This window comes from Canis lupus (genome assembly GCF_048164855.1).
Source record: "Canis lupus baileyi chromosome 5 unlocalized genomic scaffold, mCanLup2.hap1 SUPER_5_unloc_3, whole genome shotgun sequence".
In the NCBI taxonomy this organism is placed as follows: Eukaryota; Metazoa; Chordata; class Mammalia; order Carnivora; family Canidae; genus Canis; species Canis lupus.
The window spans coordinates 242,494-268,703 of record NW_027326410.1 but is presented as its reverse complement, the minus strand read 5'-3'; the positions used below and the strand labels follow the sequence as shown (position 1 = coordinate 268,703).

Genomic DNA, 26,210 nt, shown 5'->3' with positions numbered 1-26,210 from the left:
ATTTAATACAGCTAACATACTGAATATCACAGATTAGCCTTGCCTACCTTAAACATGCTCAAAATACTTAGCCTCTAGTTGGGCAAAATTATCTAACACAAAGCCTATTTTATAATAAAGCATTGATATCTCTTGTAATTTACTGAATCTGTACAGAAAGTGAAAACACAATGGCTACAGATTGGGAACAAAATGGTTGTAACCATATCAGTTGCTTACCCTTGTGATGTTGTGGCTGACAGAGCTGAGGCTTGCTGCCACTGCCCAGCATCACAAGAATGTAACATACATATTACTAGCTCAGATAAAATTCCAAATAGGATTTCTACTGAATGCATATCACTTTCACACCATAGTAAAGTTGAAAAATAAGTTGAACCATCATAAATTGGGGACCGTCTGATGTCACTTGTAATCTGTAGATCACAATAGAGTGTAATTATTTGCTTCAAAAATAAGATAGATTTATGGCTGCATAGATGGATAAATAGATGGTTAGCTATGAGATAAAACAAATGTGATAATGTTAATTATAGAATCTAGGGAATGTATACATTTTTTGCTGTATAATCACTGTACAACTCTTTCAGCCATTGTGTATGTTTGAAAATTTTTCATAATAAAATGTTGGGGAAAGGTAATTATTAGTATGATTATCAGTGTTCTGCTTAAGTAATGAAGTAATACATTAGGCTGATGTGGCTGTCTACTGGAATTATGAATAATGTATAGAATAAATGAATAATGTAACTTAAAACTATAAATTTTAGTAAATTTCTTTTATGAGAGTCTTATATATCACATTCGGGGACTTAGAATTTGGTACCTGAATTGCAATTACTTAGTCAAGATAATGCTACACATTTTAATATAATCTTACATGATAGCTAAGTTAGGAATGGGAAAGAAGAGTAATAGATCAACCATTAATAGACTTGTAATTACTAGGTTGAGAACACATCTGAGAAAGATCAGGATTGGTAATCCATTTTTGGTTTGCTAACAATATGAGGGTAGATGACATACAGATAAGAGTCCCTCACTAAAATGGGAAGAGAGGGAGATCACTCAGTACAGAGATGGAACAGTGGGCTTGTCATGACATCAGAGCAAGGGAATGGAGGTTAAAAGAAGAGCAGGCAGGAGGCCATTGACCACAGTGGGGTTTGGGCACTTAGATGGAGATAGATCTCGAAAGAGGCACACCTGGTAGAAACCTGGGCAGAAGTTAAGAATTCTGAGCAAGCAGAAAGAATGCATCCATGCAGGGAAGGATTGTAAGAACCCGGGCTGCAGATATAGTATACAAATCTTGTTAATATAAATGTAACAGCCATATTAATATTAATACAATCTTGGTGAGATTAAATTTCTTGTAGGAAGGAAATGTAAAGGCTCCCAGATCTGGAGGAAGATATATTTTGAAGGGTTCTGTTTCTTTGCTTTCACTGACTATTTCTGTGTAGTATGAAAATTAATTCGTAGAAGTATTCTTATTTTTGATAGAAGTTAGCTTGGTAGCAGCCCTGTAACTGTTGTGGGAAATGTTGTTTTATTTTAAAGATTCCCACATACATTGTATTTATCTGTTTTTGTAGGTCGCTTTACTGGACTGTGTACAGAGTTCAGCAGAACCAGCTCAATCAAGTCTGTATAATGCCAGAGATGTGGAAGTAGCTCGCTGTGTGGCACTGGCATTATGGAGCTGTAGTAAGAGTTATGCAAATAAAGAAGCCATTCATAAAGCCGGTGGCATTCCTTTGTTGGCTCACTTACTGAAGACTTCTCATGAAAACATGCTAATTCCAGTGGTGGGGACATTGCAAGAATGTGCATCAGAGGTACTCAAGCCAGCTCTGCTTCCCTTGTTTTCATTTGCATTAACTTTTTTTTAGTTGAATAATAATTTTTAAGATTATTGTGACTGCTAAGGATTTTTTTTTGAGAAGTCAGCAGTTCTTTAGAGAAGATGAAACTAATAGAACATTAATTAAATGGTTACCTGTGTGATGTATTTTTTAAAATGTTGACTAAATTCTCTTATACAGTTGTGTTAATCTCGGACTTTAGTGTTTTTTAAGAAAGTTTGTTTGGCATACTTATTAGTAAATGTAAATAGATATTTATATTCATGCATTACACATGTAAATATTTAAATTTAAGGGATCCCTGGATGGCTCAGTGGTTTAGCACCTGCCTTTGGCCCAGGGTGTGATCCTGGAATCCTGGGATCAAGTCCCATGTGAGGCTCCCTGCATGGAGCCTATTTTTCCTTCTGCCAGTGTCTCTGACTCTCTTTCTCTGTGTCTCTCATGAATAAATAAATAAAATCTTTAAAAAAATATTTAAATTTGTATTCTTAGGAAAAGTACCGAGCTGCAATCAAAGCAGAAAGGATAATTGAAAATCTAGTCAAGAACCTAAATAGTGAGAATGAACAACTACAGGAACAGTGTGCCATGGCCATCTACCAGGTATGGTGGACTCCCCAGCAAAGTTGTGGTGTTCTTCATATAGTTAAGGTGGCATTTCTAAATATGAAATTTCATTCTCTGGGGCTATGACTCAGGAATCTGCATTTTTAGCAAGAATCCCCAGGGATTTTTCTGCACACACAGGTCTGCATCACTGTGCTAATGATAGATGCCTGTGTATGTGAGAGAGAGAAGCCTGCTCCAACATATCTTGATTATGTACATTTCTAGAAGGTACTTATATATCTTTGTCTCCTAAAACAAGTTACTTAGTGTAAAATAGCTAAATATATGCATGGTGCCTTTATATTGCTTTTCAAGTACCCTGTTCAAACATACTGATCTTGGGAAATTTATCTTCTGCCAAGACAGATGGATGATGAATGAGTGTATGCTTGTGTATGTGTGTGTATTCCTGTTGTATCTTTTTATTATTTTAATCTTCATTAGCTTTTTGTGAGTTATGCATTTCATAGTACATCAGAAAAGGGAAGAAAAGGTAGCCTTGACAAATTAGTAGATGGCTGCTTACTGGCCATTCCAGCTTCTACCTATCAGAGAAATCAGAGCTGATTTCCTAGAGGAATACATTTTAAAATGTGCACAGTGACAGTATGCCAAAATGACAGAGTTAGAGAAAGGGGTTCATGTCAGTAGAGAATTGTATTAGTTTGCAAGGGCTGCCATAACAAAATACCATACACTGGGTGTCTTAAATAACAGAAATTTATTTCCTTATAGTTCTGGAGGTTACAAGTTTGAGATCAAGGTGTTGATAGTATTGCTTCCTTCTGGAGACTCTCTCCTTGGCTTGTAGATGGTCATCTTCATGTTCACATGTCTCCACATGTTCCTTCCTCTGTGTCCTAATATTTTCTTCTAAGGATACCAATCATATTGGGTTAGAGCCCACTTCAGTGACCTTTTTTAACCTTAATTACCTCTTTAAAGATTTTATCTTCAAATATGGTTACATTCTGAGGTACAGGGGTTAGGACTTTGACATATATCAGTTTTAAGGAAACACAACTCATAACAAGGATATATATAGCCTTGACTGGCATACATGCCTCATATGAGTAATTATGAAGGATTGGTTAGAAATAGTGATTAAGTTTTTAGAAGTTGCAATGTAAAAAACTGAAAATCATAAATAGAAGATAAAATGGCAGGTGCCTTGTGTGCATTTACTGTGAGGATTTCTTCTAGTGGCCCTCACAGATGATGCATGACATGCATCTGTATCATGTGGCCTCACAACCAACTGTATGCCTAGGATGATAACATATATATGCACCAAATTTAGCATCTTTTTTCTCTCAAACCTGGGAATCATGATAAGCTGGGAACATCTATGCAGTACATATTTACTTCAAAAGATGACACGAACATGGATAAACATAATACTTATCTCAAAGGATAAGTATTACACAAACTTCTGGACAAATATATCTGAATATAATGCCATTTGCTGTTGATATAACTAACTGTTCAGAGCATAGGAACTCTATTAGGGAAATGCTCATCTCTTAGATTTGGGGGCAGAAGCATTGAAGATCAGGCTAAAGCTTTATCACTCAGCTATCTTTTCTATACTTTCCCGAGACTGGGGATTGCATGACTGCAGAAATTCTCTGTCCATGCATGTGGTATTCTAGATTTCTTACCAACCTCTCTTTCTGTCTTCATGGAAGCCCACACTACCTCAGAACAGCTTGGAAGAATTTCCAAGCATGTAGAAAGTTCTAGACATTGCCAAAATCCTGTAAGGGAAGAGAGACACTGTCAGATAACTGCCAATATAAAGGAGAATTATATTTTACTTGGAGGCCCCTTCAGAAAATGATACTCTCTGAAAAGAAGTTTTGTAGCCACCAGAATGTCAGCCTCTTTAGCAATCACTGGAAGCTTGATATGCCGTCATCACTGACAGCCTCTGATTTGACTTTTTGTGTAGTGTGCTGAAGATAAGGAAACCCGTGACCTGGTTAGACTGCATGGAGGACTTAAACCCCTGGCCCGTCTGCTCAATAACACTGACAATAAAGAACGGTTGGCTGCTGTCACTGGGGCAATATGGAAATGTTCCATCAGCAAAGAGAATGCGACCAAGTAAGAGAAGCCTTTCAATATTCTATAATAAAAACATGGCCATTGAGGAATAGCTGTATTCTTAACTCACTGAAACTACATTGTGTATAGTGAGTCCTTCAACTAACATCTTCTCTTATTAATATGTAAATTTTTAAAAAGATTTTATTTATTAGAGAGAGAGAGAGAGAGAGAGCATGAGTAAGGTGAGGGAAAGAGGAAGAGGGAGAAGTAGACTCTCCACTGAGTGGGGAGTCCAACATGGGGTTTGATCCCAGGATGCTAAGATTATGACCTGAGGCAAAGGCTGGCACTTAACCAACTGAGCTATCCAGGTGCCCCAATATATAAATGTTTCTAAATAAAAGTATGGATGCCTAAAATTTATGGCCATTAAACTACATTCCCATAATGTTATTTTAATAAAGAATCGGTCCTAATATAACTCCTATAGTTTTTATACATGTACCTTCTAGACCAATTTTGCAGAATCAAGGTATTTTTAGAAATGAAAGACTTCTACTTCCCATCCCACCACCTGGCAATGGTTTTCTGTGCCTCACTAAAGGACTTGCTGACATAGTCTGTGTGTTGAGTTCTTTTTTTGGGGGGCAGCTGTTTAAATTATAAGTATCTCTGATTTCTTGTAGAGAAAGGGTTGATGTGATGGTGAGGGGTTGAATTTCCCACTGAATCTTTAGAGATGGAAGTGGTTCCATTCTTTTTCCTTTTTTAAAGATAATTGAGTCAGCTGGATGCCAGTTAACCAGTTAAAGAGTAGTCATTTTCAAATTATTTCATTGAATTTTAAAATACTTGTAAACTGATTTATTTTAATCTTCAAATTTATCTCTTCATATACTTTTAGAGTTCTTATGCCCTATGATGGATATTCTGAGGCAACCCTTCTTTGTATCAATGTGATGATTTTTTTTTAAGATTATATATTTACCTGAGAGAGAGAGAGAGAGAGAGAGAAAGTATGCATGTGTGGGGAGAGGGTGAGAGGGAGAGAGAGAATCTCAAGCAGACTCCCCACTGAGCATGGAGCCCAACTTGGGGGCATGATCTCTGAGTGTTGAGATCATGACCTGCACTGAAATCGAGAGTCAGATGCTCAATCAGCTGAGCCACCCAAGTGCCCCTCAGTGTGATGATTTAACAAGAAATTCACATCTTACTTAACAGAAGATAGATTTATTTTTGCTTTGTTCATGTAAAATAGTCTCTGTGACATGGGAAAAACACTTGTAGAATAGTAGAACTGCTGACACTGTCATTTGGAAGAAGTTGTAGTTGTCTTAGAGACTGTATAGTATAGTGATTAAAGGTGCAGATGGCTAGATATGGATGCCAGCATCGCTGTGTACCAAGCTTCAAATGAGCTTTCTGAGAATGGGGATTGTGGTCGTACTTGCATCATAGGGTTTTTGTAAGGACTGAGTGAGCATATGGTTGGCATTTGGCAATTTTGTGCTATTAATATTATCAGCTGATTTTATACCAAAAGTAATATCGTTCCTCTCTTTCCCTCGCCCTATCTCTTTTTCTTGTGATGAACTTAGGTTTCGAGAATACAAAGCCATTGAAACTTTGGTGGGACTTTTAACTGACCAGCCTGAAGAAGTACTTGTGAATGTGGTTGGTGCATTGGGAGAATGTTGTCAGGAATATGAAAACCGTGTCCTTGTCCGGAAATGTGGTGGCCTTCAACCACTCGTAAACCTCCTTGTTGGAATAAACCAAACTCTTCTTGTCAATGTCACAAAAGCAGTTGGTGCTTGTGCAGTAGAACCTGAAAGTATGATGTAAGTAGCTTCACAACTGAAAGATTTTATTTGAGAGTGTTAGGGGAAATGCTCAGGTCATAATAGAATAGTGTCATCACTTAGAATTGGCGTGCATAAATGGTGAAAAAGTAAAATGGATTTACTTATAAATAACCACAAGATTATCAGTCATGAGTTACAGAGCCACATTGTTCCTTTGGATGAGCTGGAGGGCTGAGGCTGGGCATATTGGGAGGACTTAACATTCCCAGTAATTAATATCCCACCTGGAAACCTTCATATAATCAACAAAATTTTTCTCTGCTTCCTAAGGAAGAATTATCCATCTATCTAACTGAGACCCTAGGTAGTTCTAGGTAGCATTCTCACAATATCCTTGTTTCTCAATTCAATTCAGCAAACATATTTTAAGCACCTAACAAGTTAGCTGTGAACTAACAAGGGAAAGAGACAAAGAATTTTAAGCTGTGATCTTGTTCCTTAAGCAAATTTTTGTCTAATTAGGAAGAAAAGACTTAAATGTTGTACAACGTAAGAACAATAGCAAGATTATATAGAGATTATATATACATACATAAATATATATTTAAAAATATAAACATTTGTGTATAAATTAAATGTAAATGTATTTACATGAAATATGATTGTGTGTGTGTGTGTGTGTGTGTGTGTGTGTGTGTGTGTGTGTGTGTGCAGAAAGGCAAGAATCCATATGGGCCAAATATTGTATGAGGGTTATCCGGAGAACCAGAACCAACAGGATGAGAAAGGTGGGAGGAGTAGGGGGGATAGATTTAAGGAATTGGTTCAGGTGATTGCGGAGGCTTGGCAAGACCCAAGGCTGCAGGCTGGAGACTCAGGAAAGAGCGGCATTTTGAGGTCAAAAGCAGTTTGCTGGCAGAATTCCTTCTTGCTCAGAGGAAGTCAGCCTTTTTTTCTACTAAGGCCTTCTGATTGGATGAGGCCCACTAAGTCATGGAGGATTATCTGCTATACTCAAAGTCCACCAATTTAAGTATCAATCTCATCCCAGAAAACACCTTCACAGAAATATGCAAAACAATGTTTGAGCAGGGGCGCCTGGGTGGCGCAGTTAGTTGATCACTTGACTCTTGATCTCAGCTCAGGTCATGATCTCAGGGTTGTGAGATCAAGTCCCACATCAGGCTCTATGTTGAGTATGGGTCCTGCTTGAGATTCTCCCTCTTGCTCTGGTCCCCCTGCTGGCATGTATGCTCCCTCTCTCTCTCTCTCTCTCTCTCTCTCTCAAAAAAATTTTTTTTGATCAAGTATCTGGGCATCCCTTAACCCAGCTAAGTTGACACATCAACATTAACCATCACATATCCACCCCTTGTCAACTTGGTACCCACTCATGCATCTCCTTAAACCATACTTAATCTCCATAGAAAGATAATAACAAGGCCATATTCCTGCCTACCACTATACAACTATCCAGTGTACCACTGAAAATGCACTTAGCCCTTTTCTTAGAAGAGGAAGCAAAGTTCTTGGATGATGTTTATTCTTTTCCTTGATATTCTATAAATACACTGATGTAAAGTTCATCATACTTAAAAACTATGATAGAAAGTTAATGTCTCATTTACATGATAAGAGGATAAGAGGGAAGAAAAGAAACACACACACACACACACACATAATCCATAACAAAATAAGGAGTATTTGTGACAATCACAGTACTTATTCTGTAACCGGCCATGTGGTCATAGCTTGTATTTACAACTACCTTCTTTCATGACCCATTCCATATTCCCTTTGCTTTCAGCAAGCACTTTAGCTGGTTGTGGTTCTTTACCTGGTGGGGTAACCCAAACCTTCATTCCTGAAGGTCTGGGCCATTAGTATTCCTGCCTAGAGTGGGTTGTTACAGTTTTCCATCTACCTTAATCACAGGGCATGGTAATACTTAAGAGATGCCCTGAGGGATCTCCTGTTTTCCAGATATAGTCTTCTTTACCTCCATTGTGGAGTAGCAGTCCCTTGATAATTGGGATCAGTCACCCCAGCCAACATAGTAACTCCCTCCATTGCTTATTGATATAGAGGCACGGGGAGGCCAGAGTGCCTGGGAGGCAGGTTTAACTTTCAATTCAGTGTAACCACTGTTGTGTCTCCTAGTGGAAGCATTCCTCCCTGTGGGACAAAGACCTCCAAACCAGCAAAGTATAAGGTCACAGGAACAGGAAGCAAAAAATTTGCTAGTGGATCAGTCACTAGGGGTAATAGTGAGTCATTTCCATTCCCTGATTCCTAGACCCATGAATCCTGGCTATGTATGAAAGAACACCAAGTTATTTGGCAATTGGTTAGCTCTATTGGCCTATCCTATATAATCCCAGAGATCTGACAACCTTCCTTCATTTCATCTTTTTCTGTCCACTTCAGTCCAGGAGAGCAGTGTTTATTAAGATGGTTGATTGGATCCATGAGTCACACCTATAATCTTTTAATCATATGACTCTCCTATGTATCTCCCATATCATTTCATTCTGATTCACTCCTTCATTCAGCTCTTCAGTATGTATGACCAGGCACCCAGGGCTGCTGTGTAAGGATATATCCTGCACAACTCTAGGGAGCACCATTCCCGTGGACGTATACAGAGCATCATACTTTGGGGCCATACATAAAACCCTGTGGAAATGTATTATTTCCTATCTATTTTACCATTTGGTACCAGAAGCTTTTACCCTATGCCAGTCGTCTCTGGTAGTGCCCTCTTCCTTCTCACTTTCCTGGCTTTTGTGATTCATTTGTGTTCATGAAGGTCCTCTTCCTTCATGGGAAGCCTGCAATTCTAAGACAGCCCTGAAACACTGTTAATGTGAGTCTCATCTCACTGCATATCTGGAATAAAAGTACTAAAGCCTCTATAATTCTTTTTGGATTTGGCTTCTGGAACCTTAGGCTCAGGGATTTCAGGCACCAAGGAACACTAGCTGTACTCATGATAACTTCAAGGAAAGAAGGGCTTATAAAACAGTTTTCTATTGTATTTCTCTTTCGGAAAAACACATGGTGTTCAGTAGCACATGATAAACACTTGTCAGTATTGGGTTTATGTATTTCTTTTGATCTTTGGCTCTTGCTTACTTTTTGTCTCTCACATCTGCCAATGACACCAGCTGCCTCTGAACTTGTTTTGAATGTATCCTCCTGCTCTCTGCCTTTAGTTGAGGTTCTGGCATCTGTTACCTGGACAATTGAAGCAGGTCCTATTTGGTCTCATCTCACATCTCTCCCCTTCCACACCTCCCTGCATGGCACTGAAATTTATTCTTCCAAACTGTAGGTCTGATAGGGTTGTTTTCTTGGCCTAAAGAACTATCAATGCCCTCTCAAGCTTTGAAAACCCAACCTAAGTTCCTTACCCTGGTATTCAAAGCATTTGCCTCCTGGCCCCTTTCTACCTCTCAAGCTTCATCTTGAAAGTAGAGTGTATAATGTATATATGTATATAGTAACCATCAATTTTTCCCTATAGTGAAGAGTCTGTTTCTTGGTTTGTCTCTCTCTGTATTTTTTCCTTTATTATTTGTTTCGTTTCTTAAATTCTACATGAGTGAGAATATGATATTTGTCTTTCTCTAATTTCACTTAGCATTATATGCTTTAGCTCCATCCATGTCATTGCAAATGGTAAAAATTGTATTCTTTTTATGGCTAAATAATATTCCATTGTGTGTATCGGGGTGTGTGTGTGTGTGTGTACACTTGGGCTTCTTCCAGTAGTTTGGCTATTGTAAATGCAATAAACATAAAGGTTCATGTATCACTTTGAATTAGTGTTTCTGTATTTTAGAAGTAAATACTCAGTAGTGTGATTCCAGGATCATAGGGTTAGCTCTATTTTTAACTTTTTGAGGAACCTCCATACTGCAGAGTTGCACCAGTTTGCATTCGCACCAACACTGCAAGAGGGTTCCTGTCTCCACATCCTTGCCAGCACCTGTTGTTTCACATGTTACTGATTTTAGCCATTCTGACAGGTGTGAGGTGATATCTCATTGTGGTTTTGATTTGTATTTCCTTGATGCCAAGTGATGTTGAGCATGTTTTCATGTGTTTGTTGGCCATCTGTATGTCTTCTTTGAAGAAATGTCTGTTCATGTCTTCTGCCTATTTTTAAATTGGGTTATTATTTTTTTTGGCTGTTGAGTTGTATAAGTTCTTTATATATTTTGAATACTAACCTTTTATTGTGGATCTGTCATTTGCAAATATCTTCTCCCATTAGGGTGGTTGCCTTTTAGTTTTGTTGATTGGTTCCTTTGCTATGCAAAAGCTTTTTATTTTTATTAAGTCCCAATAGTTTATTTTTGCTTTTGTTCTCCTTGCCTCAGGAGACATACTTAGAAAGATTTTGCTATGGCCGGTGTCAGAAATTACTGCCTGCACACTCTTCAAGGATTTTTAAAAATATTTTATTTATTTATTCATGAGAGATACACACACAGAGAGAGAGGGAGAGGCAGAGACACAGGCAGAGGGAGAAGCAGGCTCCATGCCAGAAGCCCGATGTGGGATTCAATCACAGGACTCTGAGATCACACCCTGAGCCAAAGGCAGACTGCTCAACCGCTGAGCCACCCAGACGTCCCTCTTAAAGGATTTTTATGGTTTCAGGTCTCACATTTAGGTCTTTCATCCATTTTGAGCTTACTTTTATGTATAGTATAAGAAAGTGGTCCAGTATCATTCTTTTGCATGTAACTGTCCAGTTTTCCCAACACCATTTGTTGAAAAGACTGTCTTTTCCCATTGCATATTCTTTCCTCTTTTGTCAAAAACTAATTGACCACATAAGTATGGATTTATTTCTGGGTTTTCTGTTCTGCTCCAAGAATAAATAACAAATATATTGAATTCCATTCATATAGGTTAGAATTCATTATTGCAAAGCCCCTCCTTCTATTCTGTATCTCTGATTTAATGATTTCCACATAAGTCATTACCAGGTTATCTAGTTGACCTGTAAAAATTACTTTTAAATGTCATCATTACATTACTTTTACAACAGGCCTTCAAACTCTTTTTAATATAACTATATTAGGCAAATTGTTATATTGATTTTTCAGTTGAACCCATTCAAGGAAAAGCCAGAGAAAACAGCTACATTTTTTTTAATTAAGATTTATTTATTTGACAGAGAGAACACAAGCAGAGGGAACAACAGGCAGAGGAAGAGGGAGAAGGAAGCTCCCTGCTGAGAGGGAGCCCAATGCAGGACTCAATCTAAGGCTTAACCGACTGAGCCACTTGGGGACCCCATATAGTTTTCTTATTCTGAATCTTAACATAGGTTTTGAAGCAACAAAATGTAATGAAAGAACAACTCAGTAATAAACAGCAAGCCTCAAGGACTTTCTGACTGAGTTGAGGAGACAGACAAGTAATTTTACTATGTTAGAGTAGATAATGAAATGGCTATAAACAAACATTATTTGTAAATATACAGTACTAGTTTGAATAGCTTTATGCAACATTTGACTTCTGGTTAATATGAAAACTACAAAAAAAGAGAAGTAGGAAAAAGGTATGTCCTCTCAAACAAGGAAATGCCACAGTTCCAAATCTTAAATGTAAAACACACCTGAAAAATGTAGGTAAATTACTGACCTGTGTGTAATATGTTGACAGCTAACACATGCTGCTTCATATCTCGAGATTTCCCCCCAAATAAGTGTCATGGTCATGAAATGTATAGCCAACCTTTTTTTTTCTTCATAACAGAGACTAGGGGAGTAAATAGGCCTTGGAAGAAGTGAGGAATTTCCCATCAGAGACCTAGTTTTGCACGTAAAACACCAGAAGTGGAGCCTAACGAAAAGTCATATGTACATGTTATTTTATATTGTCTACAGCAGTCTTCTAGCCCAAGCAGACTGTTGGAGACCCCTTGGAGTGAAAAGAATACTAGAGACTATGACTGCTGGATTGCAACACAATGAAGCTATAAATTTTTAGAGATTTGGAGTAAGCCAGATTGACTGTTTGAATGCTCAAAACTGAATGAAAGAGATGTGTTCACAAGGCAAAGAGAATAGCAGATTTTTGTAGGATTTTGAGGTAATTCCATCATAAAAAGAAACAGATAGATTCAGACAAAAAATTTCCCTACAATCACAAGGCTATTAAGACAGTATACTCCCTCATAATAAAGGAGCCAAAAGAAATTACATAAAATTTTACAAAAAGACTTTATAAGACAACTTAAGTTGTTATGACAAACTAGTTGTCAGAGCTCAGAAGAGAAATAAAAAAATTATTGAACTTAAAGTCTGAATAGATGCAAAAGAAGTGTGATAGACACAACCAAAAACACCATCAGGCAAGTGGTATATAGGAAATGTAAAATGAAATGAAGAATATATTAATATTACAATAGGGAAATTGGTAAATATGGAACCCAAGGAGACCCAACTTAAACATAATGGATATTCCTTAAGAAGAGGCTAGAACCAGTGGAATATGATCTTAATTAAAGATAACAATAGAAAAAAATTTTATGTGATTCTGTAGACCAAAAGACCCAACAAGACCTTAGTAATATTGATACAGAATAGCCTACAGTAATGCATCCTGATAAATCTACTTGTATCTCAAAAGTAAAGGAAAAAACAAATATATCTAGGCAAAAGAACAAACCATGAGGACAAAATGCCTTCATATTCCTCCACAACTTCTTTTAAGGTCAAAAAACATTAATTAAAGGATCAAATCCCACAGATTAACATTGTGAGGTAGAAAAAAAATATTACCCAAGAATTTCACATCCAGCCCAGTTGTTCTTCAAGTGTGAAGGTAGTAGCACATTCTCAATCATGCAAGGATTCGGTAAACATAGTACTAGATCTTCTTGAAAAAAATTGCCAATTACAGAAAGTCAATCAAGAAATTAAAGTATTTTAAAACAGCGAACTAGGGATCCCTGGGTGGCTCAGCGGTTTAGTGCCTGCCTTTGGCCCAGGGCACGATCCTGGAGTCCTGGGATTGAGTCCCATGTCAGGCTTCCGGCATGGAGCCTGCTTCTGCCTTCTCCTGTGTCTGCCTCTCTGTCTCTTTCTATGTCTATCATGAATAAATAAATACAACAGCAAAATATGGCTAAAATGTATCAGTAGAGACCATTGAGTTTCTTTAAATATTAAACTAAGGAAATAATGGAGGAGTTATCATTGGAGGAATCATACTATTTTATAGATACTAATGATAATAATTTAACAATACAACTATCTGATAAAAATAAAACAAATACAAGATAAGTGAGTTATCCTCTTTCACATAAATGAATCAGTAGATACTGTATACAACCTTCTCTTATCTGTTTATCATCTATGCATTCATTTTCTCTGTCTATCCATCCTGTTTAGCTTTAGGCATAAAGAAATGTCCAGAATCATTTACATTAATTATCAATGATCATTATTTCTGAAAGACAGGATTTGGGATCACTTCTTATTTTCTTCTTTATATGTTTCTATATAGTCTATATGATAAATACATATCATTACAAAATTAAAGTTCTTGTTTAATACCTTTCACAATCCCCTTTTATTCTGGGGCGCCTGGGTGGCTCAGTCAGTTAAGCATCTGATTCTTGGTTTCCGTTCCGGTGATGATCGCAGGGTCCTGAGATGGAGCCCTGCATCAGCTTCCCGCAGTCAGCATGCAGTCTGCTTGAGATTCTCTCTCTCCCTCTGCCTCTCCCCCCTCAAATAAATAAATAAATAAATCTTTTAAAAAACCGTAGATTCTGGAACCATTGCTTGGATGCCAGTCTTATCACTTACCAACTATGTTTCCTTTGGCAAATTATTAAACTACTTGATGTCTTGGTTACAACATATATAAAATGGGAATGGTAAGGATACCTATCTCATTGGATTGTTGTGATGACTGTGTTAATTAATATGTGTAAAGTACTTATGTAATAAGTACTGGGTAAATGTTCATGTAGCAGTGGGTTCGATTAATAACAATTTAAAATGATAATACGTAAATAGAAAATTAAAGTCAGACTGTCTAGTATCTGTACTCATCTACAGATGAATTCCTTGTTTCTATGTTACTTTTGCATCAAATTAATCATGCTATTTAATTTGCTTTAAGTTGAGAACAAGTGGCCCCTAAATGGGGAATAACTCACTTTAAACTCTCACCTGCAATTAGAAGCTTGGAGGCTGTGGCATTGATATGTAAATAGGCAATTACAATTCAGGCCTTTGCATCATGCTAATACATTTACTTTTTGTTTGAAAGTTGACTGAAAGTTACAAGGTTTTAAGTATAACATGAGACAGAGGATCATGTTAAGGGATCATTGTAGGCCAGAGGTGAAGGTGGCTTAAACTAAGCCAGTGGAATATAATATAATAAAAAATAAAGAAATTGACAGATTAAAGAGATATAAAGGGGAAGAATGAATAAAACCCGGTAAATGATTAAACATGAGTTCTAAAGAAGAAGGAGTAGTGATGGATAATATTTAGGATTCTTTTTTTTAATTGAATAAATTTGATGTGTCACATTATGTGAGTGTAAGATGTACAGTATGTTGCTTTGATATCATATGCATATTTAGGTTTCTGACTTTGGCAACTAGATAGATAATGGTACCACCACTTACTGACATGGGGGATATAGGTACAGTACTAGTGAAGGAAGAAGGAACTTGACTAGGGGAGGAATGAAATCAACTTGTTCATCATTATAGTACCTAACACAGTCCAAGGCTCAGGGTAGACACCCAACAAACATTTCTTATGGAATGGATGGTGAATTCGGTTACAGTTGGGTGGACACTGAGGTTCCCATGGCATGTTCATGTGCTGATGGCGACCAGTTATTGGATTTAGTCGTGTCTAAAGCTCAGGATAGAGATGCAGGTTAGACATAGTGTCATAATATTTGGTAACTGAAGTCATAGCTATACATGAGAGATTGTGAGGATGAAAGCAGAATGAACAGGATCCTACTTGAACCTGATCTTTCAGGGAGAAGCAATGTACAGGAAGTACCTATAAAGAAACAGAAGAATCAGCAAGAGTTGTGAGGGAAATTAAATGAGTTATTGAAAAAAAAGAAAGAAAGAAAGGAAAGAGAACATTTAAAAGAGCAAAAGAGTTCAAAACTGTCACATTCTCTGAGAAGGCCTCATAAGATAAAGACAAAATTGTCCTTCCTTGTGCAACAAGGGGTTGATGGATCCTTTTGTACTCTTAAATACGGTTTTCCCACAAATGTTTTTATAAACGCACTAAGGTGGTTTCAGAAAACAGTGTTTTGAACTTGGTAAGAATCCAAACAGCATTGCTCTTGGCATCATATTTCAGGCATGGCTGTTCTTGCTAGATTTGTAGGATTTATTGCATCTTTGAGCTTTCAGGTAAATGGTAAGGAAATGACAAACAAATATCTCTCCCGCATGTGAGTCTGATATAATTCATTATTTTAATGACTAGCAGTTTTATGTTTTAGTGATTTGTCTGTGGCTGTGGCTGTGGCTAAGGCTTAGGTCACATAGCAGGATAAACATATACTCATAGCACAGTTTTATGAACTTTGTGCAATAGAATGCATAAGCAGTTCTCCCTTTTAAATAAGAATCAGAAACATCTTAATAATAACAATTTGGCTACTGAATCAAAAATGATTTTTGAGAAACCAATGATTTCATAAAACTCTATTGGCTTTTTTCAGTACTTCAGATGACTGCTTTTAGAAACTCAATATGAATTATTTCATATTAATTATGCCCTTGCCCAGGAGCTAAAATGGAACAGCATTCTGACATACAAAGTTCGTGAAAAAGTAGATTTTTTGTGCTGAATTTTCTCTTCTTGTTGACTTAATATCTACTTGAAATGTACAAAATTCATCTGGAAGTAATCTGGCTTTCAGGTATATGAAATCACACCAACATTGCAAAAAAACACTTGCAGTTTGCGAAATGTAATTTTCTATTAAAAGACTGTAAAAATCCAAAATAAAAAGCATAGAAGCTTAAAACTTAATAAATATCCATGATTTATTTTCTACGTCAGGATCTTAACTTTTTAAAAACATTTTTTAAACTTTTTTTTAAGACTTATTTATTATTCATAGAGACAGAGAGAGAGAGAGAGAGAGAGAGAGAGAGGCAGAGACATAGGCAGAGGGAGAAACAGGCTCCACACAGGGAGCCCAACGAGGGATTTGATCCCGGGACTCCAAGATCACGTCCTGGGCCAAAGGCAGGCGCTAAACCACTGAGCCATCCAGGGATCACCTAACTTTTATAGTAGCACCAGACTTATGGAAAAGTTGCAAAAATAGAGAGATTTCCCATATACCCTTTATCCAGCTTCCCTTAACATCCTCCATAACCACAGTGAAATTATAGGACTCTTTGTTGAAGTGTAGATTTTTCACTTTGAAGAGTAAAGTTTCCTTAATGTGGATTTTGTGCATTTTTGTTCAGGTCATTCCTAAGTATTTCATCTTCTTTGTTGATGTTATATATGGTTTTTTTCCTGCCATTATGTCCCTCAATTAATTGTCTCTATGAACACTATTAAATTTTATATATTAATTCTATATGGAGCTATCTTACAGAATGCTCTCATTATTTGAGTTCATTTTATTATTAACTGTCTAAGCACAGTGGTTGACACACTGTAGCCCATGGTCCAAACCCTTTCTTTATAAATAAAGTTTTATTGGAACACAGTCACACTCATTTATTTATTACTGTCTTTGGCTGCTTTTTGGCTACAATGGCAGGGTTGAATAGTTGCAACAGAGACTGAATGACCCACAAAACTAAAATACTATCTACCTGTTTACAGAAAAATTTGCCGACTTCTGCCCTAGGGTATTCCAGAGAAAATTTTATCTCTTCTTTAGAAGTTCTTTAAATTGATTTCTCTTGTCTGATTTCATTAACTAATTTCCTAGCATAATACTGGATAGTTGTATAGTTAGTGGTCTTCTTTGCCTTTTTTCCTGATTTTAGTGGAAGTGCCTCTAGTATTTTTATAGCAAGTAAAATAACATCTTGAGAACTAAATTATATATTTTATCATCTTAAAATTCAAATTAAATTAAAAATCAATTTCTATTTTAAAGTGTTGTTTTTAATCAGAAAAGTATTTAATTTTTGTCAGAGTGTTCGAACATTTATGGAAATAATCATTATGATTTTTCCCTTTTATGTGCTCATATGGCCTTAAGCGGGTTTCTAAACACTGAACCAACCTTGCATTCCAGAAATTGTTTCATTTGGTTATAATGTACTGTTTTCTTAGTGTAGTATCTGCTTTTGTTTCCTAATATTTTATTTTCTTTTTAATGAAATGAGTGACGGTCATTGGCTTGTTTCTTTTTTTTTTTTTTTCTTTTCTGTCAAGTCTAGGTATCAATGTTGTACCTGCTTCACAAAAGGAATTAAGTCTTCTTTCATTTCTTTACTCTGGAATGATTTATTGATCAATGAGACCACCTAGACTTTAAAGGTTCAATAGAAGTCTACTGTGCAATCAAATGGCCCTACTATGTGTGTGTGTTATTAGTTCCTTATTAGCTTTCTCTAGTTCTTCTATAGAATCTCTTTATCCTCCCTACTCTAATGGTCATTTATGGCAATCTGCATCTCCTTGTAAAATGTTCAATTTCATTGTATGACAGAATTTATTTGAGTAAGTGGTCTACAAAGTCATATCTTATGATTTTTAAATTTTGTCTTTTTAATGGTATATATATATATTTGTGTGTGTATATATATATATATATATATATATATTTGGTGTATATATATTTTTTGGTATATGTGAGCTTTCATCTAGTATTTTCCTGATCAAATTATCTGGTTATTCTATTTTGATTTTTTTAAATTGTTTAATTCTAAAAAAAACCCAGGGTGCCTGGGTGGCTCAGTTTTAAGCATCTGGTCATGATCTGGGGAAGGTCATGATCTGGGGTTCTGGAATCAATCCCCACATCAGGCTCTTTGCTTAGCAGCGAGTCTGCTTTTCCCTCTCCCTCTGCCTCTGTGATCTCTCACTCTTTCTCTCACAAATTATTTTTTTTTATCTTTATTAATTCCTTGTTGCTTTCTTTTGGTGTATTTTGTAACTTTTTTTCTAATATTTTGAGCTAGGAAGTTATTTAGTTTCATTACTGTTTAAATAATAAAAGTAATTTGTGCATGAATTTTCCTCTGACATGATTTAAATATCTCTTGTATAGTTGATACGTAGTGATTTCATTATCATCATTTTTTGGAAATCCTTTTATATCAGTTTTTATTTTCCTTTTAGCCCAGGAATTGTTTAATAGATTTTTTTTGTTATTCTACAAGGAAGAACTTTTTAATTTTTTGTTTTGTTAGCTATTTCTCAATATAAAGGCATCACCCACTTTTTGAAAGTTAACATTATGCCACATCATGTTTTTGAAAGATCTACATTAGTACCTGTTCTCACTAACCAAAAGAAATCTGAAGATTTTTGCTTTTTTTAAAGATTTTATTTATTTATTAATGAGAGACAGACGGAGAGAGAGAGAGAGAGAGAGAGAGAGACAGAGACAGAGAGAGACAGAGAGAGAGAGAGAGAGAGAGAGAGAGAGAGAGGAGAGACACTGGCAGAGGGAGGAGCAGGCTCCACGCAGGGAGCCCGATGTGGGACTCAATCCCGGGACTCCAGGATCATGCCCTGGGCCAAAGGCAGGCACCAAACTGCTGAGCCACCCAGGGATCCCAAGATTTTTGCTTTTATGGAAAAAAGGCAAAAAGCAAAAATAGCATTCAGCATTCATTTCTCAGTGAGCCCTTACAGAGGTAGTGTGCATTCCAAGCAGTGAGAGTGGCAGTGTCAAGCTCCTTTCCTGGGTACTGCTCTCAGCATCAAGCCACCATAGCTTTGAACTATGTCTTGTGAGCATCTGTGTTTTATCTCAATATTGTGCATCCATTAGCAAGATGTGTCCTAAGATGTGTCCTTGCTCTATTCCCTTTTGGCTAATGAAAAGTTTCATAGGAACACTTTAATTTTGGGTAGCAGGAGAAGCTTGTACTATGTTTTGGTCTGGGCTAATTTTTCAATTTCTACTTTTTATGGAAGTTAGTGATTTTTTACAAGCTTATACAAAGTAAATTTTTGCACAGCATCTTGGGATGAAAATGTATTCTATGTCAACAGAATGTAGAGTTTGATGTATATTATGTTACTTAGCTTTTATCTCTACTTAGCGTTGTTTGTACACTTAAGCTGTGTTATACTAAAAATAGTATAATAAAGCCTTTTATCAGTAGTGTGCTTCTATCTGTATCTTCTTACATCTTATATAGTTTTTACTTCTTAAAGGCAAGTTCTATATAGTTTGGCACATAAATGTTTTTAATAGTCGTTAATTTTGGCTTTTAATATTACAAGGGCTATTCTCTGCTTTGTTTAATGAATTTGGGCTTGATTTCTACTTTGTCTGATATCAGAATCTTTACTCCTGCTTTCTTATTTTTTGCATTTTCTTGGGATATCTTGGCCTACCCTTTATTTTTAGCCTTTTTTGAATAATTTTCTTTTAAGTATTCCCTTTTAAAATAGTATATAGATGGGTCTTGCTTTGCAAGCCAAATTAAGAATATTTGCTCTTCTTCTCTTTTTTTCAGTGAGAGAGAGTGGGGTGTGAGACAGAGTGAGAGGGAGAATCTTTAGCAGACTCTATGCCCAGTGGGGGCCTGACTCACAACTCTGAGATCATGATCTGAGCCAAAATCAAGTTTTGGACACTTAACCACCTGAGCCACCCCAGGCACCCAGGATACTTGTTCTTTTAATGAATTGAATGCAGTCACACTTGTTGATATGACTGATACATTTGGTCTCAACAATGTAATAATATTTCATAATCATATTTTATTATATTTGCTGCTGCTTTTCAAAAAGATTTGTAGGGATCCCTGGGTGGCGCAGCGGTTTGGCACCTGCCTTTGGCCCAGGGCGCGATCCTGGAGATCCGGGATCGAATCCCACTTCGGGCTCCCGGTGCATGGAGCCTGCTTCTCCCTCTGCCTATGTCTCTGCCTCTCTCTCTCTCTGACTATCATAAATGAATAAAAAATTAAAAAAAAAAAAGATTTGTAGTCTTTGCTAGTTTTTGTTGTTACTTAGAAAGCTTTGCATTCTTGTTTTATTCTAGTCATTGTCCTGTACCTGTACATTTTTCTACTGCCCTCTTTTTCCTTTCTGTTATGTCATATTTTGCTGCTTAGTTCCTCAGTTTTTACTGGTTATCTTTTAACTCCTATTTATTCTCTATATAATAGTAAGTGTATTCTGTTTTTTCTTTCCCTCTTTCTTTTCCTTCCCTTTACCTTTTTTTTTTTTTAAAGTAGGCTCATGACCCTGAGATCAAGATCTGAGCTTAATTCAAGAGTCAGATGATTAACTGGCTAAGCCACACAGGTGCCCCTTTACCTCCCATTTTTTAGTGCATTATTTCTACTTTGTCAAAACATATAATATTTGAACATTATTGTGTTCTTGTTTAGTCATATATATGTGTACATACACACGTGTACACACACTAATCAGTTTTTGCTGAAGTTTTTATCATATTTTAATTGTTTGGAATTCATCCTGTAGTAAAATCTTCATAAAGGATTCATGGGTGCAGAATTCCATAAGGTTTCAAATGTTTTACTTTTTTCTAATTTTTAGAGATATGATTGACAGTTTTAAAATTGTGTATATTTAAGGTATACAACGTTGTGTTTGATATAATGTACCTTGTGTAATAATTCCACAATCAAGCTAATTAGTGTATTACCTCACACAGTTATTCATTTATTTGGGTGTATGATAAGAACACTCAAGATATCAGTATACATTATTATTAGTCTAGTTACTGTTCTGTACCCTAGATCTCTGGAACTTAGGTACTTTAAAACTGAAACATTGTACATTTGACCCATTTCCTCCACCTAGCCCTGGTGACCACCATTACATTCTGTTTCTCTAAGTTCAACTTTGTAAAAAAGTTTTTTAGTTCCAGTATAGTTGACCTAGAGTGTTATATTAGTTTCAGGTGTACAATATAGTGATTCAACACTTCTATACATTATTCAATGCTCATCACATAAGTGTACTCTTTAATCCACATTACCTATTTTACCCATCCCCCCTTCCACTTCCTCTCTGGTAACCATCTATTATTCCCTATGGGTAAGAGTCTGTTTCTTGGTTTGTCTCTCTTTTTTTACCCTTTGTTCATTTGTTTCTGAAATTCCACATATGAGTGAAATCATATGGTATTTTTATTTCTCTTATTTTGCTTAGCATTATTCCCTTTAACTCCATCCATGTTGTTGCAAATGGCAAGATTTCATTCTTTTTATGTCTGAATAGTATTCCATTGTACATATATACCACATCTCTTCCATTTATCTATCAATGGACATCCAAGTTCAACTTTTTTAGATTCCACATATAAGTGATATCATGCAATATTTGTCTTTCTGTGTCAGGCTTATTTCACTTAGCATAATGTCTTCCAAATCCATCCATATCACAAATAGCAGTATTTCTTTTTTAAGGCCAAATAACATTCCATTATTTATATATATACTCACAATTTCTACTCATCTACTGATGGACACCTAGGTTGTTTCCATATCCTGACTATTATGAATAATGCTGTAATGAATGTGAGAGTGCAAGTATCTCTTTGAGATACTGAATTTCCTTCCTTTGCATATATACCCAAAAGTTGGATTGCTGGATCATACAATAGTTTATTTTTCATTTTGGGGGGAACCTTTATATTGTTTTCCATAATTACTGTACCAACTTACATTCCCACCAACATCGTGCAAGGGTTGTCTTTTCTCCACATCCTTGCAAACATTTTTTATCTCCTGTCTTTTGGGGAATAGATTTTTTAAGGAGTGAGGCAATAGTTCATTATAGCTTTGATATGCATTTTCCTGATGATTAGTGATGTTGAGCTGGTTTTATATACCTGTTGTCCATTTGTAGGTCTTTTCTGAAGAAATGTCTGTTCCTTTGCCCATTTTTTAAATAAAGGTGTTTGTTTGATTGCTACTGACTTATATGAACTCCTTATATATTTTGATTTTTAACTCCTCAGTTTATGGTTCACAAATATTTTCTCCTATTCCATAGATTGCCTCTTTGTGTAACTATTTCCTTTGCTGTGCAGACACACATGTGAATACCCACTGAAGCTATTTTCCTATGAATACTCAGAGGACAGCCTTGCTAGATATAAAATCTTTTATTCCCACTTTATTCACTGAAGTAAAAAAAAAATGCACCATTTTTTACTTGCTTCATAGCTTTTTTTTTTTTCTTGGAAGTCTGATTCTAGTCTAATTCTTTTATCTTTGTAAGTCATTTGATCTTTTTTTCTGGAGGCCTTGAGATTTTGAGGGAAGAGGGGTCTTTAGAAAACAATATTTTTATAGGTTTATCTCATAGTTGATTGCTAACTATTTGGTTAAACTGAAATAGAATTAATACAGGAAAGGCAGAAGGATAAATGCCTTTCCTTTCTTCGAAAAAAAGTCAAATTTCAGATATCTGAATTGTTAGGAGCCCTAGCAAACTCCAGTAGTGACAGTAAGGGCTATTTTGGGGATTTATTATGAACTCATGGGTTTTCATGATTTACTTCAGTCTCTACTGTTCTTTTATATGAAATGCCTGGCATACAGAATTCAAAACCTGCTAAAATCCTAATGTCCTAATAATGAATTATTTTTCATTACTTCAAAATAACCTTAAAATCTAAAGGTCGACTTTCAAATATAAGTGCTTACCCATAAGAGTTAAATTTCATTTTCTTTAGAAGATAAGAAAAGAGTGTTTCTATTAATATTCAGTAAATACCCAAGACTTTCAGAAATTTTAAGGAGCAATCTACCTAAATAATGTACTAATTTCCTGTAATTTATTCTATAAAATATTTTCCTTCCACACATTGTAAAATAAACATTTGCTGAACTGATTGTTACATGGTATAGTGTTATGTGATCATGTAATGAAAGACTCTTTTTATAAAACATGTACACAAGGATAGAATTAAAACTTACCATGGAATCTGTAACTCTAAATTTCCTGTCTTCTGTGGTTTAAACATAATTATGTTGCATTTACATAGTTTTTTCTTATTTTTACATTGGGTTTATTTGTTCTTTTTAAAAGAGGGGAAAAAGTAAAGCTACGCTTGTTTGTATACAAAAGAGATTTAATCTCTTTGTGGCTGCCCAAATATTTCTTTTACCACAGAACCAGTCTTTTGACCTTTTAGGGTTTATGCAAGACGTAAAATAGAGTATGTTTTATATATTTGTATCACTAAGAACATTTTTCCTGCTTTTCACGTTTTCTTTTTTGTTGTTTCTCATCTACATACTTTTAAAAGCACATGGATTTGCCTGATAACAAATGACAAATGCAAAGTAATTACGTGAATAATTTCATCTTCTGAATCTTCATTTTCTCATTTTAAAACAAGCTGTAGGGATTTTTGATTTGAAGATGATGTGGATTCTATTTATTCATATTATATATTTTATCCAGTTGTGATGTGTGCTTAGTTTAACACTGAATTAAATGAGCTGTTCAGTACCATTTCTTGTGATAGAAAGAATATATATCTGTGTATGGAAATTAAAACGCATTTTCAAACATTTATTTTGAGGAATGTAATATGTATAAAGGAAAGTACATGATGCAAATGTACATATTTGTAATGTACTGAAAAGGGAAGACTCCTATAACTGCAACCCAAGCCAAGAATATTGTCATTACCCTAAAAACTCCCTGGCTATTCCTCCTTACCGCAAGGTATCCACTGCCACCTCTCTTCACTCCGGGGAGCTCCCTTCTCTTGCCTTTTATGGCATTTCATATCTTGCTTTTGTTTTCATAATTCTTGAGAATGCCTCCTTGTATAGCTCAGTCCTGTCTCTACTTGGAAACAAATGGAAGCATAGTATGTATTTGTTTTGTCTGACTTTTTTTGTTCAAAATAATAGGTTATTTTAACACTTAATAAATGTTGTTAGGAACCTATCTAGTCAATTTGGGAGAGTGGAAATCCTAATAATATTGAGACTGCCAATCCACTAATATGGCATATGTCTCCATTTATTTAGGTCTTCTTTAATTTCAGTGACTGTTTAATATAGTTGTATATATTCAAGTATATCTTTGAGTATTCTTACAACCTTGTTAACTTTATTCTTTCTAATAAATTTTTATAGATTTTTTAAGGGTTTTTTACATATAGAATTATGTTATCTGCAAATAATGAGAATTTACTCTTTTCCCCCAATCTTTATGCTTTTTATTTCTTTTCCTTTGTTGAACAGGCCAGGACCTCTGTTACAGTGAGGTGAGCACATACATCTGTGTGCTGTCCTGAACTTGGGGAGAAAACATTCCATTTCTTACTGTTATGTATGCTACTAGTTGTAGGTTTTTTGTGGATGCCCTTTATCAGATTGAGGAAGTTCATTTATTCCCAGTTTGTTTTGGAGTTTGTTTTTTAAATCATAAATAGGTTTTGAATTTTGTAAAATGCTTTTTCTACAGCTTTTGAGAGTATCAGATAAATTTTCTTTGTTCTATTAACAACAAGGTGAATTTCATGAATTGATTTTTGAAGGTTGAGTCAAAGATTGAGTCAACCTTCCATTTTTTGGGTAAAATCACTGAGCATGTTATATTACCCTTTTCATTTATTCTTGGATTTTATTAGCTGGTGTTTCATATTCTATGTTTATATTGATGAGGTATGTTGGTTTATATTCTTCTTGTAATATTTTTGTCGAGTTTTAGCATATGGATTATGCTGGCCCTATAAACAAGTCAAAAGATCATCTTTCCTTTCTGTTTTCAAATAGAATTTGTGTAGGATTATATCTTAAATGTTTGATAGAATTCACCAGCAAAACCATCTGGACTTGGAGTTCTTTGTGGAAAGGACTTTTGTTGATGATGATTTATTTGTATCTGATGGTGTTAAAGGTAATTATGTGTCTTTAATAAATATGGTACTGTTTAGATTTTCCATGTCTTTTTGGACCAATTATGTCATTTGTTTCTCTCAATATATTTGTTTTCATTTAAGTTCAGTTAATTGGCACAAAGTTATTTATAATGTCCTTGTATTATTATTTTTATCGTTTTATCAGTTGTACGTTCTGTAATGATAGTAATATGTGTTCTCTCTCTTTTTGTGTCTCTTTTTTTATCAGTCCCTGATGCAGCTCAAGGACCATTTTTAATAACATGTGAGTTAAAAATGGTTTTTACATGTTAAATATTTACAAAACAAAGACTATGCAACAGAGATCATATGCTGCCTCCAAAGCCTACAATACTCACTGTTGTCTCCTTTCATAAGAAGTTTGTCAACTGTTACTTTAGTGGATTATCAGTATTATTCATCTTCTTTTTATTATTTTATTTTACTCATCTCAGGTTTAAGTTTTTGCTTTTTCTGCTCTCTTGAAGTAAAAGCTGTGATAGTTTACATTACAGGTCCATTCTTTGCCACTGTGGGCATTTAAAGCTATTATATATTTCCCTCTCAGTACCATTTTAGCACATCCCACAAATACGGTTTCTTTTTGTTTGATTCAAAATATTTCCTGAATTTCTTTGTGACTTCCCTTTGGCCCAAGGGTTATTTACAGGTGTTGCTTAATTTCCAAAAATTTGAGTATTTTCCAGAAACCATATCATGCTTGATTTGTAATTTAAGACCATGTCAGAGATGATATTCACTGAGATTTTAACTTTTCCACATTTAGCTTTAT

General features: G+C 35.5%; 1 protein-coding gene and 1 long non-coding RNA gene across 19 annotated transcripts in view; one reads left to right on the top strand and one right to left on the bottom strand.

The window, feature by feature from the left end:
* The window catches only part of LOC140629411 (outer dynein arm-docking complex subunit 2-like), a 272,107-nt gene that overhangs the window by 100,947 nt on the left and 144,950 nt on the right, over positions 1–26,210 (top strand). For 17 of the 18 annotated variants that reach the window (XR_012027242.1, XR_012027241.1, XM_072818875.1 and 14 more), the window contains 4 exons: positions 1,599–1,841; positions 2,364–2,474; positions 4,432–4,586; positions 6,131–6,373. Coding sequence is in view for 16 of the 18 variants with exons in the window: in XM_072818875.1 (XP_072674976.1) it covers positions 1,599–1,841; positions 2,364–2,474; positions 4,432–4,586; positions 6,131–6,373 (752 nt within the window). In the remaining 2 variants the exon portion in view is untranslated. Of the gene's footprint in view, positions 1–1,598; positions 1,842–2,363; positions 2,475–4,431; positions 4,587–6,130; positions 6,374–17,774; positions 17,931–26,210 lie in introns of those variants that run through there. The other variant, XM_072818880.1, reaches the window with a different exon arrangement.
* The window catches only part of LOC140629416 (uncharacterized), a 187,166-nt gene continuing 164,138 nt past the window's right edge, over positions 3,183–26,210 (bottom strand). Inside the window, exons 4-5 of the long non-coding RNA XR_012027246.1 lie at positions 4,146–4,237; positions 3,183–3,353 (exon numbers count right to left, since the gene is read on the bottom strand). This is a non-coding gene — a long non-coding RNA (uncharacterized lncRNA). The remainder of the gene's footprint in view (positions 3,354–4,145; positions 4,238–26,210) is intronic.